The 20,343-nt window shown below is 34.7% G+C and overlaps 1 protein-coding gene across 5 annotated transcripts in view; it reads left to right on the forward strand.

The window, feature by feature from the left end:
• The window catches only part of CENPE (centromere protein E), an 81,149-nt gene that overhangs the window by 14,872 nt on the left and 45,934 nt on the right, over window positions 1-20,343 (forward strand). For 4 of the 5 annotated variants that reach the window (XM_047857067.1, XM_047857070.1, XM_047857071.1 and 1 more), the window contains exons 12-24: window positions 281-400; window positions 4,043-4,201; window positions 7,773-7,917; window positions 8,822-8,910; window positions 10,502-10,669; window positions 14,502-14,576; window positions 14,804-14,923; window positions 16,904-17,026; window positions 17,108-17,273; window positions 17,674-17,828; window positions 19,199-19,510; window positions 19,623-19,895; window positions 20,050-20,208. In XM_047857067.1, the coding sequence (XP_047713023.1) occupies window positions 281-400; window positions 4,043-4,201; window positions 7,773-7,917; window positions 8,822-8,910; window positions 10,502-10,669; window positions 14,502-14,576; window positions 14,804-14,923; window positions 16,904-17,026; window positions 17,108-17,273; window positions 17,674-17,828; window positions 19,199-19,510; window positions 19,623-19,895; window positions 20,050-20,208 (2,064 nt within the window). The remainder of the gene's footprint in view (window positions 1-280; window positions 401-4,042; window positions 4,202-7,772; window positions 7,918-8,821; window positions 8,911-10,501; window positions 10,670-14,501; window positions 14,577-14,803; window positions 14,924-16,903; window positions 17,027-17,107; window positions 17,274-17,673; window positions 17,829-19,198; window positions 19,511-19,622; window positions 19,896-20,049; window positions 20,209-20,343) is intronic. The other variant, XM_047857069.1, reaches the window with a different exon arrangement.

A 20,343-nucleotide genomic window follows, 5' to 3' on the forward strand; every position in this document is an offset into this window, starting at 1 on the left:
GGAGCATTTGCTCTTGACTTTGAGAGGTGGGTGGGATTCTAGTAAGCCAGTATTTGTAGGTTCTCTGTTGGCATATGTCTTCAAGATATTTCCCTGTCTCTTCTGAAGACTAGCAGCCAGGGTAAGTTACAAGGATAGAGAATACTCTCTGTGTTCAAAAGTATTAAGCCACCTGGAAAGAGGATTGATCTTTCTTTATAAAACGTAATTACAAGAAACCTAAATATTATTAATTAATTTTTTTGATGTTGAACACTTAACACTCTTGTATTTTCCCCAGTTTGCCAGCACTGCCAAATATATGAAGAATACTCCTTATGTTAATGAGGTATCAAGTGATGAAGCTCTCCTGAAAAGATACAGAAAAGAAATAATGGATCTTAAAAAACAGTTAGAGGAGGTATGTATGAACCGACAGATTTAGGGGCGCCTGGGTGGCTCAGTCGGTTGAACGTCCAACTCTGGATTTCAGCTCAGGTCATGATCTCATGATTCATGGAATCGAGCACTGTGTCGGGCTCCATGCTGGCAGCACAGAGCCTGCTTGGGATTCTCTCCCTCTCTCTGTCCCTCCCCTGCTCCTGTACTCTCTCTCTCAAAAGAAATAAATAAAAATTAAAAGAAAAAAAGAATAGGGGCAGATTTACAACTAAGAGCTGCCCAAATACCCAGAGATTCTTAACTCCTCAATAGCTGAGGTCTACAACCTAATTTTTTTTTTGGGGAGGGGGGGCTGTGTCATAATTTTTTATGGTGCTAAAATAGAAACATAAAATTTTACCATTTTTTAAGTGTAAAATTCAGTGGTATTAGGTACATTAACACTGTACTGATATAATCACTGCCACTATTTCCCAAACTTCTTCATTGTCCCAAACAGAAACTCTGTGCCCATTAAATAATTACTTCCTATTTCTCCCCCGTCCCTCCAGCCCCTGGTAACCTCTACTCTCATTTATGTCACTATGAGTTTACCTATTCTAGATACCTCTGGCAAGTGGAATCATGCAGTATTTGCCCTTTTGTGTCTAGCTTATTTCACTTAGCAAAAGGCTTTCAAAGTTAATCCAAGTCATACTGTGTATTAGAACTTCAGTCTTTTTTTATCCATTGTCTGGATATAACACATTTTGTTCATCCATTCACCTGTTCATGGACAGGTGGGTTAATTCTACCTTTTGGCTATTATGAATAATGCTGCTGTGAACACTGGTGTACAAGTATCTATTTCAGTACCTCTTGTCAGTTCTTTTGCACACATACCTAGTTATAGAATTGCTGTGTCAGATGGTAATTCTATGTTTAACATTTTGAGGAACAACCATACTTTTCCACAGAAGCTGTACCATTTTGCACAACCAACACATTGCATGAAGTTTCGAATTTCTCCACACTTTCACCAATATTTGTTATTTATTTTACTTTTTTTATATAATAGCCATCCTAGTGAGTATAAAATGATAAGTGTGTTTAGTTTTATAAGAGACTGGGGGCCCCTGGGTGGCTCAGTCAATTAAGCATTCGACTTCGACTCAGGTCACAATCTCACCACTCCCTAGTTCCAGCCCCACGTCCGGCTCTGTGCTGACAGCTCAGAGCCTGGAGCCTGCTTCAGATTCCGTCTGTCTCTCTCTCTCTCTCTGCCCCTCCCCCACTCACATATTCTCTCTCTCTCTCTCTCTCTCTCTCTCTCTCTCTCTCTCTCTCTCCTTCTCTCCATCCCCCTCCCTCCCTCCTTCCCTCCCTCTTAAAAATAAATAAACATTAAATTTTTTTTTTACAAATAAGAAACTGCCAAACTGTCTTCCAAAGTGGTTGCATTCCCACCAACAATAAATAAGAGTTCCTGTTGCTCCACATTGTTCAGCATCTGGTATCATCCGTGTTTTGGATTTTAGCCATTCTAATAAGTGTGTAGTGGGTATCTCGTTGTTGTTTTAATTTGCAATTCCCTAGTGACATATGACATTGTCTTTTCATGTGTTTATTTACCATCTATATGTCATCTATGGTGAGATGTCTGTTCAGATCTGTTGCCTATTTTTAAATTGGATTATTTTCTTATTGTTGGGTTTAAAAGTTCTTAGTGTTTTTTGGATACTAATTTCTTACCAAATATGTGTTTTGCAAATATTGTCTCCCAGTCTGTGGCTTGTTTCTTCATTTTCTGAACAGTGACTTTCACAGTGCGGGGGTGTATTGTTTTGTTTTGTTTTGTTTTGTTTTTTTATGCAAACATGATTCAACTTTATTTTTTTTTACAGGAGACTCTTTTTGGATTTTCAATTTTAGTTGAATCCAAGTTAGTTAACATATAGTGTAATAATGGTTTCAGGAGTAGACTATAGTGATTCATCACTTACATATATCACACAGTGCTCAACAAGAGCCCTCCTTAATGCCCATTACCCATTAACCCCCACCCACAACCCCTCCTCAACCCTCAATTTGTTCTCTGTATTTAAGAGTCTTTTATGGCTTGCCTTCCTCTCTGTTTTTATCTTACTTTCTTCCCTCCCCTATGTTCATCTGTTTTGTTTCTTAAATTTAAGAAAAAGATTTATATGCTGCTGTAAACATTGGGGTGCATGTGCCCGTTGGAAACAGCACACCTGTATCCTTTGGATAAATTCCTAGTAGTGCAACTGCTGGGCTGTAAGGTAGCTGTATTTTTAATTTTTTGAGGAACCTCCATATTATTTTCCATAATGGCTACACTAGTTTGCATTCCCATCAGCAGTGCAAAAGTATTCCCCTTTCTCTGCATCCTCACCAACATTTGTTGTTTCCTGAGTTAATTTTAACCAATCTGACAGGTGTGAGGTGATCTCTGATTGTAGTTTTGATTTGTATTTCCTTGATGATAAGTGATGTTGAGCATCTTTTCATGTGTCTCTTAGCCATCTGAATGTGTTCTTTGGAAAAGTGTCTATTCATGTTTTTTGCCCATTTCTTCACTGGATTATTTGGTTTTTGGGTGTTGAGTTTGTTAAGTTCTTTATACCTTTTACAACCTAATTTTAAAATAGCTTTCAAGGGGCGCCTGGGTGGCACAGTCGGTTAAGCGTCCGACTTCAGCCAGGTCACGATCTCGCGGTCCGTGAGTTCGAGCCCCGCGTCAGGCTCTGGGCTGATGGCTCAGAGCCTGGAGCCTGTTTCCGATTCTGTGTCTCCCTCTCTCTCTGCCCCTCCCCTGTTCATGCTCTGTCTCTCTCTGTCCCAAAAATAAATAAACGTTGAAAAAAAAATTTTTTTAAATAAAAAATAAAATAAAATAAAATAAAATAAAATAGCTTTCAAGTAAGAAGAAATCAGCTCATAAAAATTTTTCAATTTAATATAAACTGAAAAATTTGATTTCTTGAAATTATTTTAGATTGTTTTTCATTTCCAAAAGGCAAAATTTGAGATGTTCAGATGGGCCAAGTAGAGATAGTCTTTCTAAATTGTCACAAATGCATAGGGAGTTAGGTTAAAAAAGAGAGACCATGTATAATTACTTAAAAGTGTCTTTTGTATGTTCACATTATCTTGAATTCTTCTTCTGACTGTAAGATAACAATCTAATAAGATAGCATAATCATTTGTCATTGTAATTTGTTTATTTTAACCATTGTGGTCCCATATTTTGTAAAAATCTTATATTTTAGTTATCTTTTTAATAATGAGCTAAAATATCAAATGGAAGTCTTATGAGAACATCTGTTCCTTTGCTGTAGGTATTCAAGTCTCTGCTGTTATGACTTCTCTGCCTAATTTTTAGGCAATTAATAGGATTGCTTTAACAGCCTTGTTATAATCTATATGGCATAGAATAGTCACATGGGAAGAAATGTTTATTTTACTTTATTATAAGTTAGAAAAATTACTCTTTGTGGCAACTGAGTATTAGTATTCTATAGGTAAGATATATTTTCTTTCGGTAAAATGTAAATTTTCATAGTTCACATACAAATTTAATATTCTGTTCTTTCAAGCTACTTTCAAGGCTTGAAAATCTAGCTATGTTTATTATTAATATAACTTAATATTATGTCTATAGGTTTCTTTAGAGACTCGAGCCCAGGCAATGGAAAAAGACCAATTAGCCCAACTTTTGGAAGAAAAAGATTTGCTTCAAAAAGTACAGATTGAGAAAATTCAGAACTTAACGCGGATGCTGGTGACTTCTTCCTCCCTCACATCACAACAGGAATTAAAGGTAAAATTTAAAGGAATGACAACTCAGACTTAGTATATAGAGACTAGGATGGGTATTCCTATAGGTTTATAATATAGTTATACATTTCTTATCCTTTGTTACAGTGTATTCAGGAAACCCAGAACATTTTGTGTGTTTGCCTATGTGTCAGCAAAACCTAAAAGGTTCATTAAAAATACTGATCTCTGATCCTACATGTAGAGATCCTAATTCAAGAAATCTAGAATAGGGGCACCTGGGTGGCTCAGTTGATCATCCAACTCTTGATTTCAGCCTAGATCATGATCCCAAGGTCATGGGATTGAGCCCCATGTCAGGCTCCATGCTGAGTATGAATGATTATGATTTTCTCTCTTTCTTCCTCTGCCCCTCTTCCCCCATCACGCTTGCTCTCTCTGTAAAATTAAAAAAAAAAAAAATGCACAAGAAGTCTGGAATATTGACCAGGAATCTATATTCAATATGCTTCTTAAGAAATTCTGATGAAGTTGATCAAGTGATTGGGAACCACAGGTGTCTAGGGTATATGGGAATATTTTCTCTTTAAAGAAAAAGAATATCAATCTCAGGATGATTGATCTAGAATACAAATCAACATAGTGATCAAAATTCTGGTTTCCAGTATGTGTACTTTTTGTTTTTGGTAGAGTTAGGGGTTTTTTTTTTGTCAAGTAAGTATGTTTTGGCTATAATGGTATCATGGTTAAAAGGATGGCCTCTGGAGCTTGACTGCCTGGATTTGAATCCTGATGCTGTCAGTTCCTAACTCTTTACCTTAGGTAATTTCTTAAATACACTTTGTTGCATTTTCTTATTTGTGAGATATCTAGATCTCCACCTCATAGGAATGCTGTGAGAATTAAGTTAAATAATATATAGACTGTGCCTAACACTACACTTTCTACAGGGCAAATCCTCAATATATGTATGCTCTTAATTAAGGTAATTATTAATAGACATTATGCTCAAGTCACCACAGTTGGTATAAAGAAGACATTCGAAGAGCTATTTGTTGACAGACTGATGAGAAGAAAATAGTCCAATGGAAGGTATAAGAGAGAATATTTTACGAAGAGATCTACATGTACAAAAGCTCGGAGTTGTGAAAACAACATAATATATTTCTTGGACTTAGAATGTTTTGGTGGCAGGGGAATTCTAAACCATAGGGAAGGATTTGAACATTGTGTTATGCTAAGGATAAGGAAAAACCTTACATGTAACACAGAACTGTATTTTAGAAAGGTGTGTCTGCTTGTGTGCATCAGATTGGTTAGGACTATACAAGGACTGTGACTCTGGAGATGCCAAAGATGTGGATAAATTGGAAAGCTGTGTGAGAGGTAGACTCAACAGGACTCTATGATTGTTTAGATGTGAGGGACAGGGATAGGGAGGTATCCAGAATAATTTGCAAACGTTGCTAGGCTTGCTGGGTAACTGGTAGCAGTATTCGTTGTTAAAGAACACTGGATGAAGCTCAGTGCAGCTGCTCAGTGTTTTATTTGGGCCATCTCCAGTTTAAGGTGTCATGCAGTTGAAAATCCAAATATATGAAATCCAAGTGAAATTTGTGAGTTGGAGATACCAATGTGGCCATTAGATACTGCAGATCCAAAGTAAAGTCATGGGAATGGATAGTCTTGTTCTGGGAGCATGTTGAAAATGAAAATAGCCAAAGACCCCAAGGACAACTTTTTAATAAAGGCAAAAGAATCCCAAAGGGAGCCCAGGATTAGCTGTAGAGTTAAGTAAATCTGGTGAATGTGGTCTCTAAGAGAAGAAAATATTTCAGAGAGGTAGTGATTAGCAATGTCACATTCTGCTAAGAACTTAATTAAGATAAATATAGACATGGGGTGCCTGGGTGGCTTAGTCGGTTAGGAGTCCGACTTCAGCTCAGGTCATGGTCTCGCAATTCATGAGTTCGAGCCCCACATTGCTCACTGTGCTGACATCTCAGAGCCTGGAGCCTGCTTTGGATTCTGTCTCTCTCTCTCTCTGTCTCTCTCTCTCCTTCTCTCTCTCTCTCTCTCTCTCTCTCTCTGCTCCTCCCTTGCTCACGCTCTCACTCTCAAAAATAAAATAAACATTAAAATAACTAAAAAAATAAATAAAGGATAAATTTAGACAAAAACTTTTTGGATTTGGATATAAGAAGCTCATTTACAAAACAATTTGAGTTATGTGGTAGGAGTGGAAGCCACTTTACAGAGGGTTAAGATGGCCCCAAGGGATTGGATCATGAACACGGTAGAGAGGACTGGCTTCAGAAGAAAGGATCATTTATAGATCTATAAAAAGGATCTATAAATCCCAGTAATAGGATTATAGAGAGGATCAAATAAGACAATACTTGGACCTAGCAGAGGGACCACAGAAAAATGGTAACTGAAATATGGAAAAACACAAGCAGAGGAGGAGAAACCAGCAAAGCAGAGTGAGAGGTGAGGACGGCTAGCTGGGAGACAGAGGTATTCCTGGAAGGAGTAGATGGATGATGAGGAAGAATACAATGGTAGATAGAGAGAAGTAAGGACTGAAGAGTTTGTTTTTAAAAAAAAATCAAAAGCAAATAGGGCACATGGATGGCTCAATCGGTTGAGTGTTCGATTCTTGATTTTGACTCAGGTTGTGATCACAGAGTAGTGGGATCGAGCCCTGGGTCAGACTCCCTGCTAAGCGTGGAGCCTGCTTAAGAATCTCATTCTCTCTGTCTCTCAAAAAAAAAGATACTAAAATAAAATAAAAGTAAACAAAGAGGCTTGAGCATTTATCAGGCTACTAGCAGGGAACTGGTAAAGATGACATGAACAGATAACCCAGGGAGCAAGATCTCAAGGGAGAAAGGAACAATGAGGTCAGGAGTGCTGGTGGAGGCATTAGCTTTACTGAATTGGAAGAGAACTGGCATTGTGAAGGCCACGTGTGTGAGATTCATTCACTGCAGGAAATTCAAATGGACTGTCTGTCCTTGTCGGTTAAAGCTGGAGACTCAGACGTGCTTTTGGTAGCTATGGTGTGGCAACAGCAACTTCCTTTCTAGAGAACACTGGATTACTTACTTAAAGGGTTGTGAGTCTGCCAAGTCCTTTCAATTAAGTCCCAGAAAAGTTTGTAAATAAACCTTCAAATAAAACATGACATTTGTTTCATCAAATTTTTTTATGAGTTAAACACTGATTTTAAAAGTTTGTGTTCATGGGGCGCCTGGGTGGCGCAGTCGGTTAAGCGTCCAACTTCAGCCAGGTCACGATCTCGCGGTCCGTGAGTTCGAGCCCCGCGTCAGGCTCTGGGCTGATGGCTCGGAGCCTGGAGCCTGTTTCCGATTCTGTGTCTCCCTCTCTCTCTGCCCCTCCCCCGTTTATGCTCTGTCTCTCTCTGTCCCAAAAATAAATAAAAATGTAAAAGTTTGTGTTCTCACAGGATGTCCTAAGCCCAGTATGATATTACATAGGCTTAATAAGAATTCTACCAAGTTAGTGCTTTCCAAAAATGAAAACTAATTCCCTTGTTTTATGATGTTTGAGCCCAGATCTGTGCGAGGTAATTTTTATTTCTTTCTCCTTAGGCTAAAAGAAAACGAAGAGTCACTTGGTGTCTTGGCAAAATTAACAAAATGAAGGACTCAAATTATTTAAATGAATTTAATATGTCAGCAAATATAACAAAAACACATAAGGCAGCTATAACTATGATAGGAGAAATTGATGAATGTGAGTACTTTTTCAGCTGCTTTTAATTATAAAAGCATCCTTGTAGGGGCACCTGGGTGACTCAGTTGGTTGACTTGATTTCGGCCCAGGTCATGATCCCAGGGTTGTGAGATCGAGTCCCATGTCAGGCTCCACAATCAGCATGGCGCTTGCTTAGGATTCTCTATCTCACTCCCTCTGTCCTCTCCCCAACTTGCACTCCCTCTCTCTAAAGTAAAAAAAAAAAAAAAAATCAAAAACTCAAAATCAAAACAAAAAGTTATCCCTGTAAAGAAAGACTTTCTTTATAATTCAGTTAATGTGGTAAACACATTTAATAAAATGTATGAATTTTAGATATGATTACAGATGGAGATAATGATAAAAAATTAGTAATTTTAAGACAGTGAACATTCTCTATTTTTTTCAAGACTCTTAAGAATAATGCACTGTAGTTGAAACACATGAGACATGTTTTTATTGTTTGGTTTTTGTTCTAATCATTATCCAATTAAATTAGTATCCATATAACATCTGCCTTAAACTTTGTTTAATCTTGGAAGGGGGACATTACATAGACATGTTTCAAAATAATGTCTCCAACATTATCAGTATTTTTAAAGGGCATTTTAAAACCTACTTACAATGATCAAATCTTAAATTCAGATTTTGTCCCTATAATGTAGGTAACTATATTTTATTAAGGATCTATATTATATTACTAACCCCAACCAGGGATCTTAATTCATACAATACTATAAATGATCATATCTGTTGTTAATATATTCGTGGCATTCATATTGTGAGCACATGTTACCTAATTGGATCTTATTATTACCTCTGATCAGATTTTCTTATAGTCTTTGACTTTTGAGAAATTTTATTAACACATTTATGGATAAATATCTTTTCCTCCTTATTATAGCTATCTCTTCAGAGTCTGATATTTTCAGTAACACTCTTGATCCATTAACAGAGGTAGAGTGGAATCCAGCAACAAAGCTACTAAGTCAGGTAATTTAAGTGTACTTCATAGACATACTCTCTTTTTAAAATTCATTTTTTATTGGTGTTCACTATTGTTGCTGCACATTATAAGCTCTGACTTAATTTCGGTAACAGTTTTGGTTCTAATTACTCGTAACACTGCTAGTTGCTAACTGGCATGCGGAGGAGGCGAAAAATTTCATATTGCAGGTGTATCGTATTAGGTGAACCTTTGCTTCTGGTTCTTTACCAGCAGATCTTGGTATTCGTGATTTTTTGTTTGTTTGTTGTTGTTGTTGTTGTTTTGGTTTTTGTTTTTACTTAGACCCATAAGGGTAAAAAGTCTGATTTTTAAAGTGTCAAAATCTCAAGCATATAGTAGAAAAATGACACATCGGGGGTGGGGGGTAATATTGCCAAATAAGACTGAAAAAAAGAAGTAAATATATTATATATGACCTTGTCAAAACTGTAAACAAGGAATACTATAGTAAATACTTCAGTGGGTAGAGAGTCCATGTTTACTTTCTAGGCTACTAATGTCCAAAAAAATACAGTATAGTTTTATAAATGTTTTTGTTAAGGAAATTTCATTTTAGTTTTAGAGTGAAATTGCAGTGATGCTTGGGAATTATTACCATTAGTTAACCATCATATTAGTTATAATTAGGTGAGTATTAGAGGTAAAGTGCTTTTATGTCCCTAACACATCCTCTAGAAGTGTGTTATTGTTGGAAAATTCCTGGTGTTTATTTTTGTTTCTATAACTTAGAGTTTATCTCTTTCTCATAATAGTATACAAAACAGGAACAGGCCTCTTTTGAGTATGGTAAAACATGGCACTAGAGGTCAATGAAGAATATTTCTGTTTCCCTTCCTAAATTCAGACCTGTCTGAGAAATAAAACAGGCATCAGATAGGTAGAGAATTAAATTATCAGCTTTATTACTAAGGAGCTTAAAAAACTGTGGTCAAATGGGGCACCTGGGTGGCTCAGTTGGTTAAGCAGCTGACTTCTGCCCAGATCATGATCTTGTCTGTGAGTTCGAGCCCCGCATCGGCTCTGTGCTGACAGCTCAAAGCCTGGAGCCTGCTTTGGATCCTGTGTCTCCCTCTCTCTCTGACCCTCGCCCACTCATGCTCTGTATCACTCTGTCTCTCAAAAATAAATAAATGTTAAAAAAAAATTTTTTTTTTAAAACTGTGGTCAAATGGACTTCCCAGTATACACCCTACCTCCCCAAATTCCTCCTCCCGACAACTTTTCCAGTTAAATATTGGCAGAGCATTGTTTATAAGATGTTTTTTTCATACTCCTTTCAAAATTGCCTGCTCTTCTAAATTAGCTAGTTTACCGAAATTCACACCCTTTATTTTACCCGGGATGAAACTAGACCATTAGATATTGAAGAAGAATCTCCTCCTGAAGCCAAGACTACACTGTATGCTAACTAACTTGAGAATAAATAAAGTAAAATAAAAAAGAAAGATATTGAAGAAGAGAATGACCTAAGTTGCTACATGATATAAGGTTAAATTAATTATTTGAGTAATCTAAAAGAAACAATATATGATTTGAATTCTGTCTGTCTTGAAAATCTGGTTTTGTTGCCAATAGGAAAACTTAGAAAGTGAGCTGAATTCACTTCGTGCCAACTATGATAATCTGATATTGGACTATGAACAACTGAGACGAGAAAATGAAGAAATGGAATTGAAATTAAAAGAAAAGAATGATTTGGATGAATTTGAGGCTCTAGAAAGAAAAGCGGTAAAAGATCAGGAGGTAAGAGATATGGAAACATGAACCTAAAACCACACTTTTCAAAGAAGTATCATTCTCTTAAAGATATTTCTAAGGTTGATATAGGAAGAATCCAACCATTTTCCATATGTAGACACAATTTAAAGAATTTAAGAAATAATTCATTTGTGTCACTTTTAAAATATTTAAAGCATATTTGTTTCACTTGTGCTCATGCACAAGAAGAAGGACAAATTACAAATGTCTTTGGGATGGTTTGGTGCATCTGCCTATTGATGGATTTGTCTTGAATAAGTTATTTCATTGTAATTTGTATATTATCAGTTAATTGGTTGAGCACACGTAAATTCTGTCTATAGTATAACCATTTCCTACTGAGACCAATATGAATTTTACTATCTGACTGTTTTATGCATGGATACTACATATCCATGGACCCATGGATTTCATTTTCTTTGAAAAGTATATTCCTAAATATTTAGAACATTATTAGAATAGACAGGAAAGCTGATTATGCTCATGTCTTTTTCCATATAAGAGAGTTATTATGAAAATTAGTGTAACTAAATACTAAATACTTGTAATGCAATTTTTAGAAATGAAACAGATCACTTAAATTTTCTAAATATATATTAGGCTCTATGTTAAGAGAACCTAATTCAGAAAACCTCAAACTTCAGGTACTTAGAAATTGTCCAAGAGATTTAAGATTTCTTAGAGCACACAGTCCTTAACTTAGAGTTCACAGACAGTATAAAATTATTTTGCGGAATTTTTGAAGGATATTCATTTTTCTGGAACAAGAATCCATAGCTGTTATCAGACTATGAATCTGTCCCTACCCCACTCCCGTCTCCTGCCCTGCCAAATAAGAGCCAGTACTGGTGTAGTTAAATGATGAGTTAATTTAATTTGTAGCTACTTCTAAGACTTCTGTGTGGATAGCCCAAAGGAACACAATGCTCTTTCCTCAGTATCATTGTTTCATTTCTCACCCTCTTTTTTTTTTTTTATAAGGAAAAAAGAAATCTGTGCCAAAACTATTATTTCCATTCTATATACAAATTAAAGTTAATCCTACATTTATGGGTATATATCCTAAGAGGAAGTCTATATGTTCTCCACAGGGTTTCATTTAACTTGGTTTAAAATTTACATTTTAACAAAATACAAAATGTCATATATTGGCCCATGAATTTCAGTCTATAAAACAGAGTTTTATAAGGAAGGGGGTGGTGTAGTGTCATGGTTAAGACCATGGTCTCTGGAGCCAAACTGCTCAGATGCAAGGCTAACTGAGCGTAAGTATAGCAATCATTTCTAAGTTTTTTACATGATTTCTGTATCCAATCAATAAAAACTGAAGCTCACTAAATTGTCTCACACACAAAAAGATTACAAAATAACACAGTATATGACTTTACTGTCACATCCCAATTTTTTTTTTCTTTTAACCACAGTCAAGGGGAGAAATAATCCTATGCTCTTCATCTTTACTTGGACACAATTAAAATTCTAGGTTCAATAAGGTAACCTAAAAGATTAAGTAATAAAAACTTAACTCTATTCAAAGCTCTTTTTGCAACGTCCATTCCATTTTAAACTAAGAATGTAAGTCTGAATATACAGTAAAATGTGTTCCCAAACCTCCATTTTGGGGAAAAGCTTAATGAAAACGGAATGAAAAGTCAAATAATGACCTTAAGACATGTGGGTATTGCCCTGGTTTGCCGATGATCTTATAAATCACCAAGGCTATGGATAATTTTCAAATGGGAATATAGAAATACAGAATGTTTAGTGATTTTAGAAGGAGTAAGTATTATGCTCAGGGAACAAAGTAAATTCCAACCCCTACCTGTTTTAACTTGATTAGTTTTAGAATTTTAACAAGTTAGAGGTTTTTGTCTTAAGTTAAATATTTTATTTCACCTGCTGCAAATTACAGTTGAAATCTATTTTTTTTTTTTATGTAGCAACCACTTGACTTTTGATCGTATCATATATACTTTCTCTTTATGCTCAGCATCTTAATACATCTTTGGGAAGTTACACTCAGAGCTTTACAAAAGTTACTCCATCTTTTTTCTGTTAATGAGAACCAATAGTTAAAGTGGTATTTCAAATGAAAGTGGGACAATTTTTCTTTCTAAATGTTTATTTTCTAAAATGAAGGTAAATTTAGTTCTTCTTTATTGGTAAATGTGATTTTCTTGCACAAAATTTAGAAACAGGAAAGAAAAGATAAAAGATGGAGCCAATTTAAGTTATAACCAATATAAATGTCTAAAATTTTGCTGAACACTTGGTAGCCACTTAGCACATGTGGTGATTTTGAGCATTTGAAATGGGGCCAGTCTGAATTAAGTATGAAAAAAAAAAAAAAAAAGAATGTAAACTATTTCTTTAATTTTTTATATTGATTACATGAACAAATGATAGTACTTTGAATATTTTAGGTTAAAATACATTATCAAAATTAATTATACCTGTTTCTTTCTTTAATGCAGCCAGTAGAAAATCTTAAATTACAAATTTGGCTCACATAATATTGTGGAGGCAATGTTGGAGGGCATTGACCTAAAATAATAACATCAACACGAGCACTAGTCTGAGTCTAAATCTAGTTAGGACTGAATTAAACATTCATACAATATTAAACAAGATGCTGTTTTCCTAAGTCCCTTACATTCTACTCTAATTTGCCTTTACTTTTAAAGGATTCATCGAATTATGAAGATTAAATAATTCTAAGGGAAAAAACGTTTATCTGTGGTAAATTGTCATTTACTTGCTTTGCACAAGAATACCTGAAACTCAAATATTTAATGCTCCAGATATTTTGTGAAAAGGAAACTTTAATAGAAATACTTGTATCTTTAAGTATTCTTTGGACTTTTAGACAGTTGAAAAATGTAAACCAATAACATCATCTTTTTAGTATTTTCTGTAGACTGAATTGACAAGGTAATAATTCATAATCCCATACCTATTTCTGTAGCTTGGTGAACCGTAATATTATTATAAAAACACCACATGAAGCTACCTTAATCTAAACCTAAATTCTAAACCACAAAGCCTTAAAAAGTATGCCAGTATAAAATCTAAATGGATAATTTACAGGAAGAAAAAAAATCTTATAGAATAAACATATGTCTGTACTTAATTAACTTCCCCAAAACAAAAATCTATTAAAAATGTATTTTTAAAAAAAATGTATTTTAAAAATTTTTTTTTAATGTTTATTTATTTTTGAGAGAGAGAGAGAGTGAGCGTGAGTGAGGTAGGGGCAGAGAGAGAGGGAGACACAGAATCTGAAGCAGGCTCCAAACTGTCACCACAAAGCCTGATGTGAGGCTTGAACCCACAAGCTGTGAGATCACGACCTGAGCCAAAGTCGGACACTTAACCGACAAAGCACCCAGGTGCCCCTAAAAGTGTATCTTTTAAAAGTTTATTTCCTCCAAGGAATGCATACTAATTTGCTTTTAACTTTATTCTAGCATTATTAACAGATGACATAACTATTAGTTGGGCCATGCTGAGGTTTTTTTCTTGTTGGCTTGTTTTATGGGGATTGGGAATTTTCTGTTGAGTTTGTCTCTGTTTAATGAGGTGCTCTGTACCGGTAGCTTGAACAATTGATTTCTCAGTCCCTTCTTACTGTTTGGTGATTCTGAAGTGGTTGATGAATGAATGCTATCTTTTGGGGTTGTTGGTTTGGGTTTTTTGGTTTTTTGGTGTTTTGGTGTTTTTTTTGGTTTTTTGGTTTTTTGGTGTTTTTTTGTTTTTTTGTTTTTTTTGCTTTATTAACTATTGGTTTGCTCTGTTGCCTGTTCACATGCTCTTACAGATGCAACTAATTCATGAAATTTCCAACTTAAAGAATTTAGTTAAGCATGCAGAGGTATATAATCAGGATCTTGAGGTGAGCATTTATGTTGGTATTTCCATTGATAAAGAACTAGGCCTAAAATGTACATCATACATAATTGAACATGATTTCAGAAAATACAAGAATATATTTATTTTTTTCAATGTCAACTTTTTAAATTTTACTAACAGTGTAAACTGTTAAATATAAGTTCTTTTTAACCCCCTAAAATATAAATCCAATTAAATATGTTTCTCTTTTTTGTTTCACACTTCTTTTAGAATGAGCTAAGTTCAAAAGTAGAGTTGCTTAGAGAAAAGGAAGAACAGATTAAGAAGCTACAGAAATACATAGACTGTCAGAAGTCAGAAGATACAAAAATGGACTTGTCATACTCATCGGTAAAAATCAGGTTTATTTTGTTGCGTTCTCATGTAGACATTTATAGCACATCATCATCATCATTGTTATAGCAAATGCTTATATTGAGCCTGCTGTGTGCCAGGCACTGTTGTAGTTGTTTTACATATAGTATTTTATTTAATATTTGTCAACCCTATGAAACTGGGACTACTAGTATCATTGCCATTTTATGGATAAAGAGTCATTCATAGAGAGTTGAAGATACCATTCTTTGAGTGAATATAGGTAAGTTAGGGATGAGCTTCCATTAAAAATCAATAATTTAAGAATTATTTTATTTTTTTAATTATTGTATGCACATGTATGTAGAACTGTATAGTTAGTATCTTCAAGTGAGCACTTATGTTGGTATTGATACATACCTGGAGCTATACGTATCACAAGTAATTGAGCATGGTTTTATAAATTTCATCAATTTGATTAATATTAATGCATGCTCATCATAATTTAAATAAGTATTTTATCAGTTTGTTATTTTTTAATTTTTTTTTTTTTCAACGTTTTATTTATTTTTGGGACAGAGAGAGACAGAGCATGAACAGGGGAGGGGCAGAGAGAGAGGGAGACACAGAATCTGAAACGGGCTCCAGGCTCTGAGCCATCAGCCCAGAGCCTGACACGGGGCTCGAACTCCCGGACCGCGAGATCGTGACCTGGCTGACGTCGGACGCTTAACCGACTGCGCCACCCAGGCGCCCCAGTTTGTTATTTTTTAGAAACTGTGGCTCTAGATTATTTTAGTTGGTAGAAGATATGGCATTAAATAACATTGAATTTCGTAGTGAAATTGTTAATTTTTACTGTTTGCTTTCTATTCTTCTTGCTTTCAGTCCCGATTACTTCAAGAAAGTATCAGTTTGAGTCTAGTTTTTAACACCGTTTTTAAGAAAGCAGCAATTTCTAGCTGGAACTTTGGTTTCCATTGTTCTTTTGTTTCCATTTGAATTTTCAGAGTACTTTTTATTACCTTTTATTAGTACTCTTCTGTTACCTGTTACTAATGACAAATGCTTTTTTATAAAAGTGATCTTACTGTTCTGAGGCCCTGGGAAGAAAGGCAGGTATCATATAATCCTGGAGTGTCTGTTGATAGAGTATCAAGTAGAATTGGCCACTTTTTAATAATTATTATTTCTTTCTCTTTTTTCATCCAATTTATTAATTCATTCATTCATTCATGCATTAATATTCTGCCAAGACATGTGGTTGAATTTATGTAGGCTAAAGTCATGTTAAAATGGCACTTCTCTCTAAAAATGAGACCGTAGATCTTTTCATGTATTTATCATTCATTTGCATTTTCTCTTCTGGGAGTTGCCTGTTCATCTTTTATGTTTTTCCATTGAATTTTTTTGTCTTTTTCTTTTCAATTTGTAATTTCATATCCTTAATTTTAACTACGAACTACTTTCATGTTTTGGAATAACTTAAAAATACATAGGAGATTTTAACAAGCTAGCTGAACAACAATTGTTAGCCTTTTTTAAACAATAACAAATTTTTGTTAATGTTTATTTATTTTTGAGAGAGAGATAGAGAGACAGAAAGTGAGTGGGAAAGGGACAGAGAGAAAGGGACACACAGAATCTGAAGGAGGCTCCAGGCTCTGAGCTGTCAGCCCAGAGCTGGATGGCGGGGCTCGAACCCATGAATCGTGAGTTCATGACCTGAGCCAAAGTAGACGCATAACTGACTGAGCCACCCAGGCGCCCAACAATAAAAAATTCTTAAATCTATACAATGCTTCTGTAATTTAGAAAAAGAGATCCAGAATTTTAAAAATATTTTTATTATGGAAAATATTATTTTTTTCATCTTTTCCTAAATACACATTTGGTAATTACCATATTTCCACCATTTTTTATCAATTCAGAATAACATCTATGTACATGTTCTCTAAAGTGTTTTCCAACTCTCAGAAAGCTAGATTTCACTAAATTTTTTTGTCGTGTGTACAGGAAAGCACTGAAGACCTAAAACAAATGAAACAGACTCTGCTTGATGCTGAAGGTGTAGCTCTTGATGCCAAGAGAGAATCCGCCTTTCTCAGAAGTGAAAATCTAGAGCTGAAAGAGAAAATGGTAAGTGACTCCTATAATATTTATTTAAAAAGTTATTACGATCAATACGTTTGTGTGAATTTACAATGTTTCTCTCAATAGAAAGAACTTGCAAATGCACATAAGCAAATGGAAAATGATATTCAGTTATATCAAAGCCAGTTGGAGGCAAAAAAGAAAATGCAAGTTGATCTGGAGAAAGAATTACAGTCTTCTTTTAATGAAATAACAAAACTCACCTCCCTTATAGATGGCAAAGTTCCAAAAGGTATTTTATAATTTCAGACTACCTCTTTTTAGATCTTTCTCTAGAAACCTACCTGAAGAATTTTGTGGCTACATTCCAGTGATTAAAAATCTATTATTCTCTGCTCTGATTTTTTTAATAACCTAATAAGTTTCGGTGTCATTTGGTATCAATATTTATAAATGCTTCCATGGACTTCATTCAGATTCATAAAGGTTTAGGAGTTATTTTTCAAATAAATTGGACCTAATTTTTAAGGAGTAATTGAAGAACTATTAACAATTAGATTACCTGTTAACCAACATTGGCTCTTTCTTTAATAAATTTTATATAGTCTGGTTCAATAATTTCATTTTGCATGTAATTTAGGTTGTCCCAATAACTGTAAGCTGCTTTATTTAATTTACCCAAAATGTCCTAGATTTGCTCTGTAATTTGGAACTGGAAAGAAAGATTACTGATCTGCAGAAAGAACTGAATAAAGAAGTTGAAGAAAATGAAGCTTTACGTAAAGAAGTGAATTTGCTCTCAGCATTGAAACCTTTACCCTCAGAATTAGAAATATTAAGGAAAGAGGTAAATACATTTTTAAGCAAATAACCCTTCTTCTGAAATAAAAACCTTTGTAATAGCACTTTAAATATTTTGCCATAGTTTATTTTAAAGTAGCAGGCAAGAGTCCATAAACATTTAACTAACTTGTTAGGAACAGAAATGAATGTAGTTCCTCCTCTAATTTTTTTTATATTACTAGATGTAAAAATACATTTTCAGAGCATATTTAACAGTATACTTAGTATCATGAGCCATGTACAGCCATTTCTACAGCCCTCAAGTGTTGCATTTAAACAGAGTTCTGTGGGGGCGCCTGGCTGGCTCAGTCGGTAGAGTGTGCAATTCTTGATCTCATGGGGGTTGTGAGTTCGATCCCTATGTAGGGTGTAGAGATTACTTAAAAATAAAATCTTTTAAACAGAGTTCTGTGGCCCACCCTTTTTCTAAATCTTTTTTTTTTTCTTTCTTTTTTTTTTTTTTTTTTTTTTTTTTACTAGTCACTATGTTGAATAAAAGAAAGTAATGAGATACAAGGGAGGGCTCTGATACAGTTGAGATCAGTGTAAATCTTGCAGGCTAGTGAACAATCCTGTAAACCATCTGCCAGCCTTTCTTTTCTCTCTGCCTTTCTAGAAGAAATAAAAAGTGACAAGTGTTTGAACACTATATGGCAGACATCATGCTAAAAAGCTCTAGCAACATTATTTTATTTAGTCATCCTAAAAACTCTTTAAAGTAGGTGCTGGTTCTTAGCTCAAAAATAGTTATGGCACCAATAGTTGAGCTACATAGATGTGCCTCCTATCCTTAGTCTGTGATTGAAACAACTCTGCTGTGTTACCCCCATCCTTGGTCTCCAATTTAGCTCACCTCTCTTCTTCCCACCACTTCTACCTTACCTTTCACAGTGATTTTACTATTTATAAATTGGATATGGTTTATTTAAATAATAATTCAAATAAAGCTTGATTATTTATTCTTGGATTACGTTTTTAGAAATAAGAGTCGCATTCAAAGGCTTTAGATGAAAATATGTCAAATTCTTAGAAAAACCATAAAATGTCTGATACACCAAGAAGTTAGAAAATACTTTAGAATGATAGATGATGAAATAAAGGCATGTTCTAAAATAAAGTGTTTCTATTGAGTGTGCTCCAAACAATCCTTACTAGAGCCCAAAGAGATTAAAAAACAAAACTTTGAAGGTAAACAGGATAATACATTATTAAAGGAACGGTGACAATAAAAATGTTGCATTTCCTCAGTCAAATCTTTGCTTAATTTCAATGTCTTTTTTTTTTTTTTTTTTTTTGCATAGGAATTTTTTCCTTGAAACTGCTTCAGTAGATCTTACATTGCTAACATAACTAAATTTTATTTCCTCTCCGTAGATACATGATAAATCTGAAGAGCTCTATATAATAATATCGGAAAGAGACAAATTGTTTTCTGAAGTAGTTCAAAAGGAGAATAGAATTCAAGATTTACTTGAAGAAATAGAGAAAACTAAAAATGACTTAGCAACTACCCAGATGAATTATAAAAGCACTGATCAAGAATTCCAAGATTTAAAAAATCATCTTGAATTTGAGCAAAAGTATAAGATGGTCCTTGAGGAGAATGCAAGAATGGATCAGGAAATAGGAAATCTCTCTAAACAAGCTCAAAAACTTGGTTTAAGTTCTGATGCTTTGAGCACAGAGGTTGGTACAAGACACCCTCTAGGGAAGTGATCTTTAGTATTCTGGGGTCTGGCCTCCATATATGTCCCATAGACTGTTCTGCTTTTCACATTTTATTTTTCTTATTTTAAAGCTTTGTCCAAAAACCAAAGAACTTCAGCAGAAAGCAACCGAGAGTCAAGAAGTGTTAAATGAAATGGAAGAGCTAAAGGAACAATTAGAAAGTAGAGATTCTAGGCTGCAAACTGTAGAAAAGGAAAAAGCACTGATTGCTGAGCAACTTCAGCAAACCTTGGTGGAAATAAGAACCTTAACCCAAGAAAGGGATGACCTAAAACAACTCCAGGAGAGCCTGCAAATTGAGAGGGACCAACTCAAAAGTGACATTCAGGATACTGTAAACATGGTAAGACTTTGACTGATTAGATGCTGAAAACCGAGAGCCTCTGTGAAAACATAGGAGCTGTCACTTACTATTCATGATCAAGTAGTCCCTGCAAAATCACTTCCATCGTTTCTTATTATTCTAACAGAAATTGTTCTGTGTTTCTCTGACAAAGAATATAGACACCCAGGAACAATTACGAAATGCTCTTGAGTCTTTGAAACAACACCAAGAAACAATCAACACACTAAAAATGAGAATTTCTGAGGAAACTTCCAGGAATTTGCATATGGAGGAAAACTTAGGAGAAACTAAAGATGAATTCCAGGAAAAGGTAAATGATATTTCTGTCCAAAGTTTTCATACTTGTGTAGAAGAGCTTTCTCTTTAACCTCAAACACGTAACTACATAACGATAATCTCAATCTTGTCTATTATTCACAGAGCTAATAACTAACGATAATTTACA

Source organism: Prionailurus viverrinus, chromosome B1 (genome assembly GCF_022837055.1).
Source record: "Prionailurus viverrinus isolate Anna chromosome B1, UM_Priviv_1.0, whole genome shotgun sequence".
Taxonomy (NCBI): domain Eukaryota; kingdom Metazoa; phylum Chordata; class Mammalia; order Carnivora; family Felidae; genus Prionailurus; species Prionailurus viverrinus.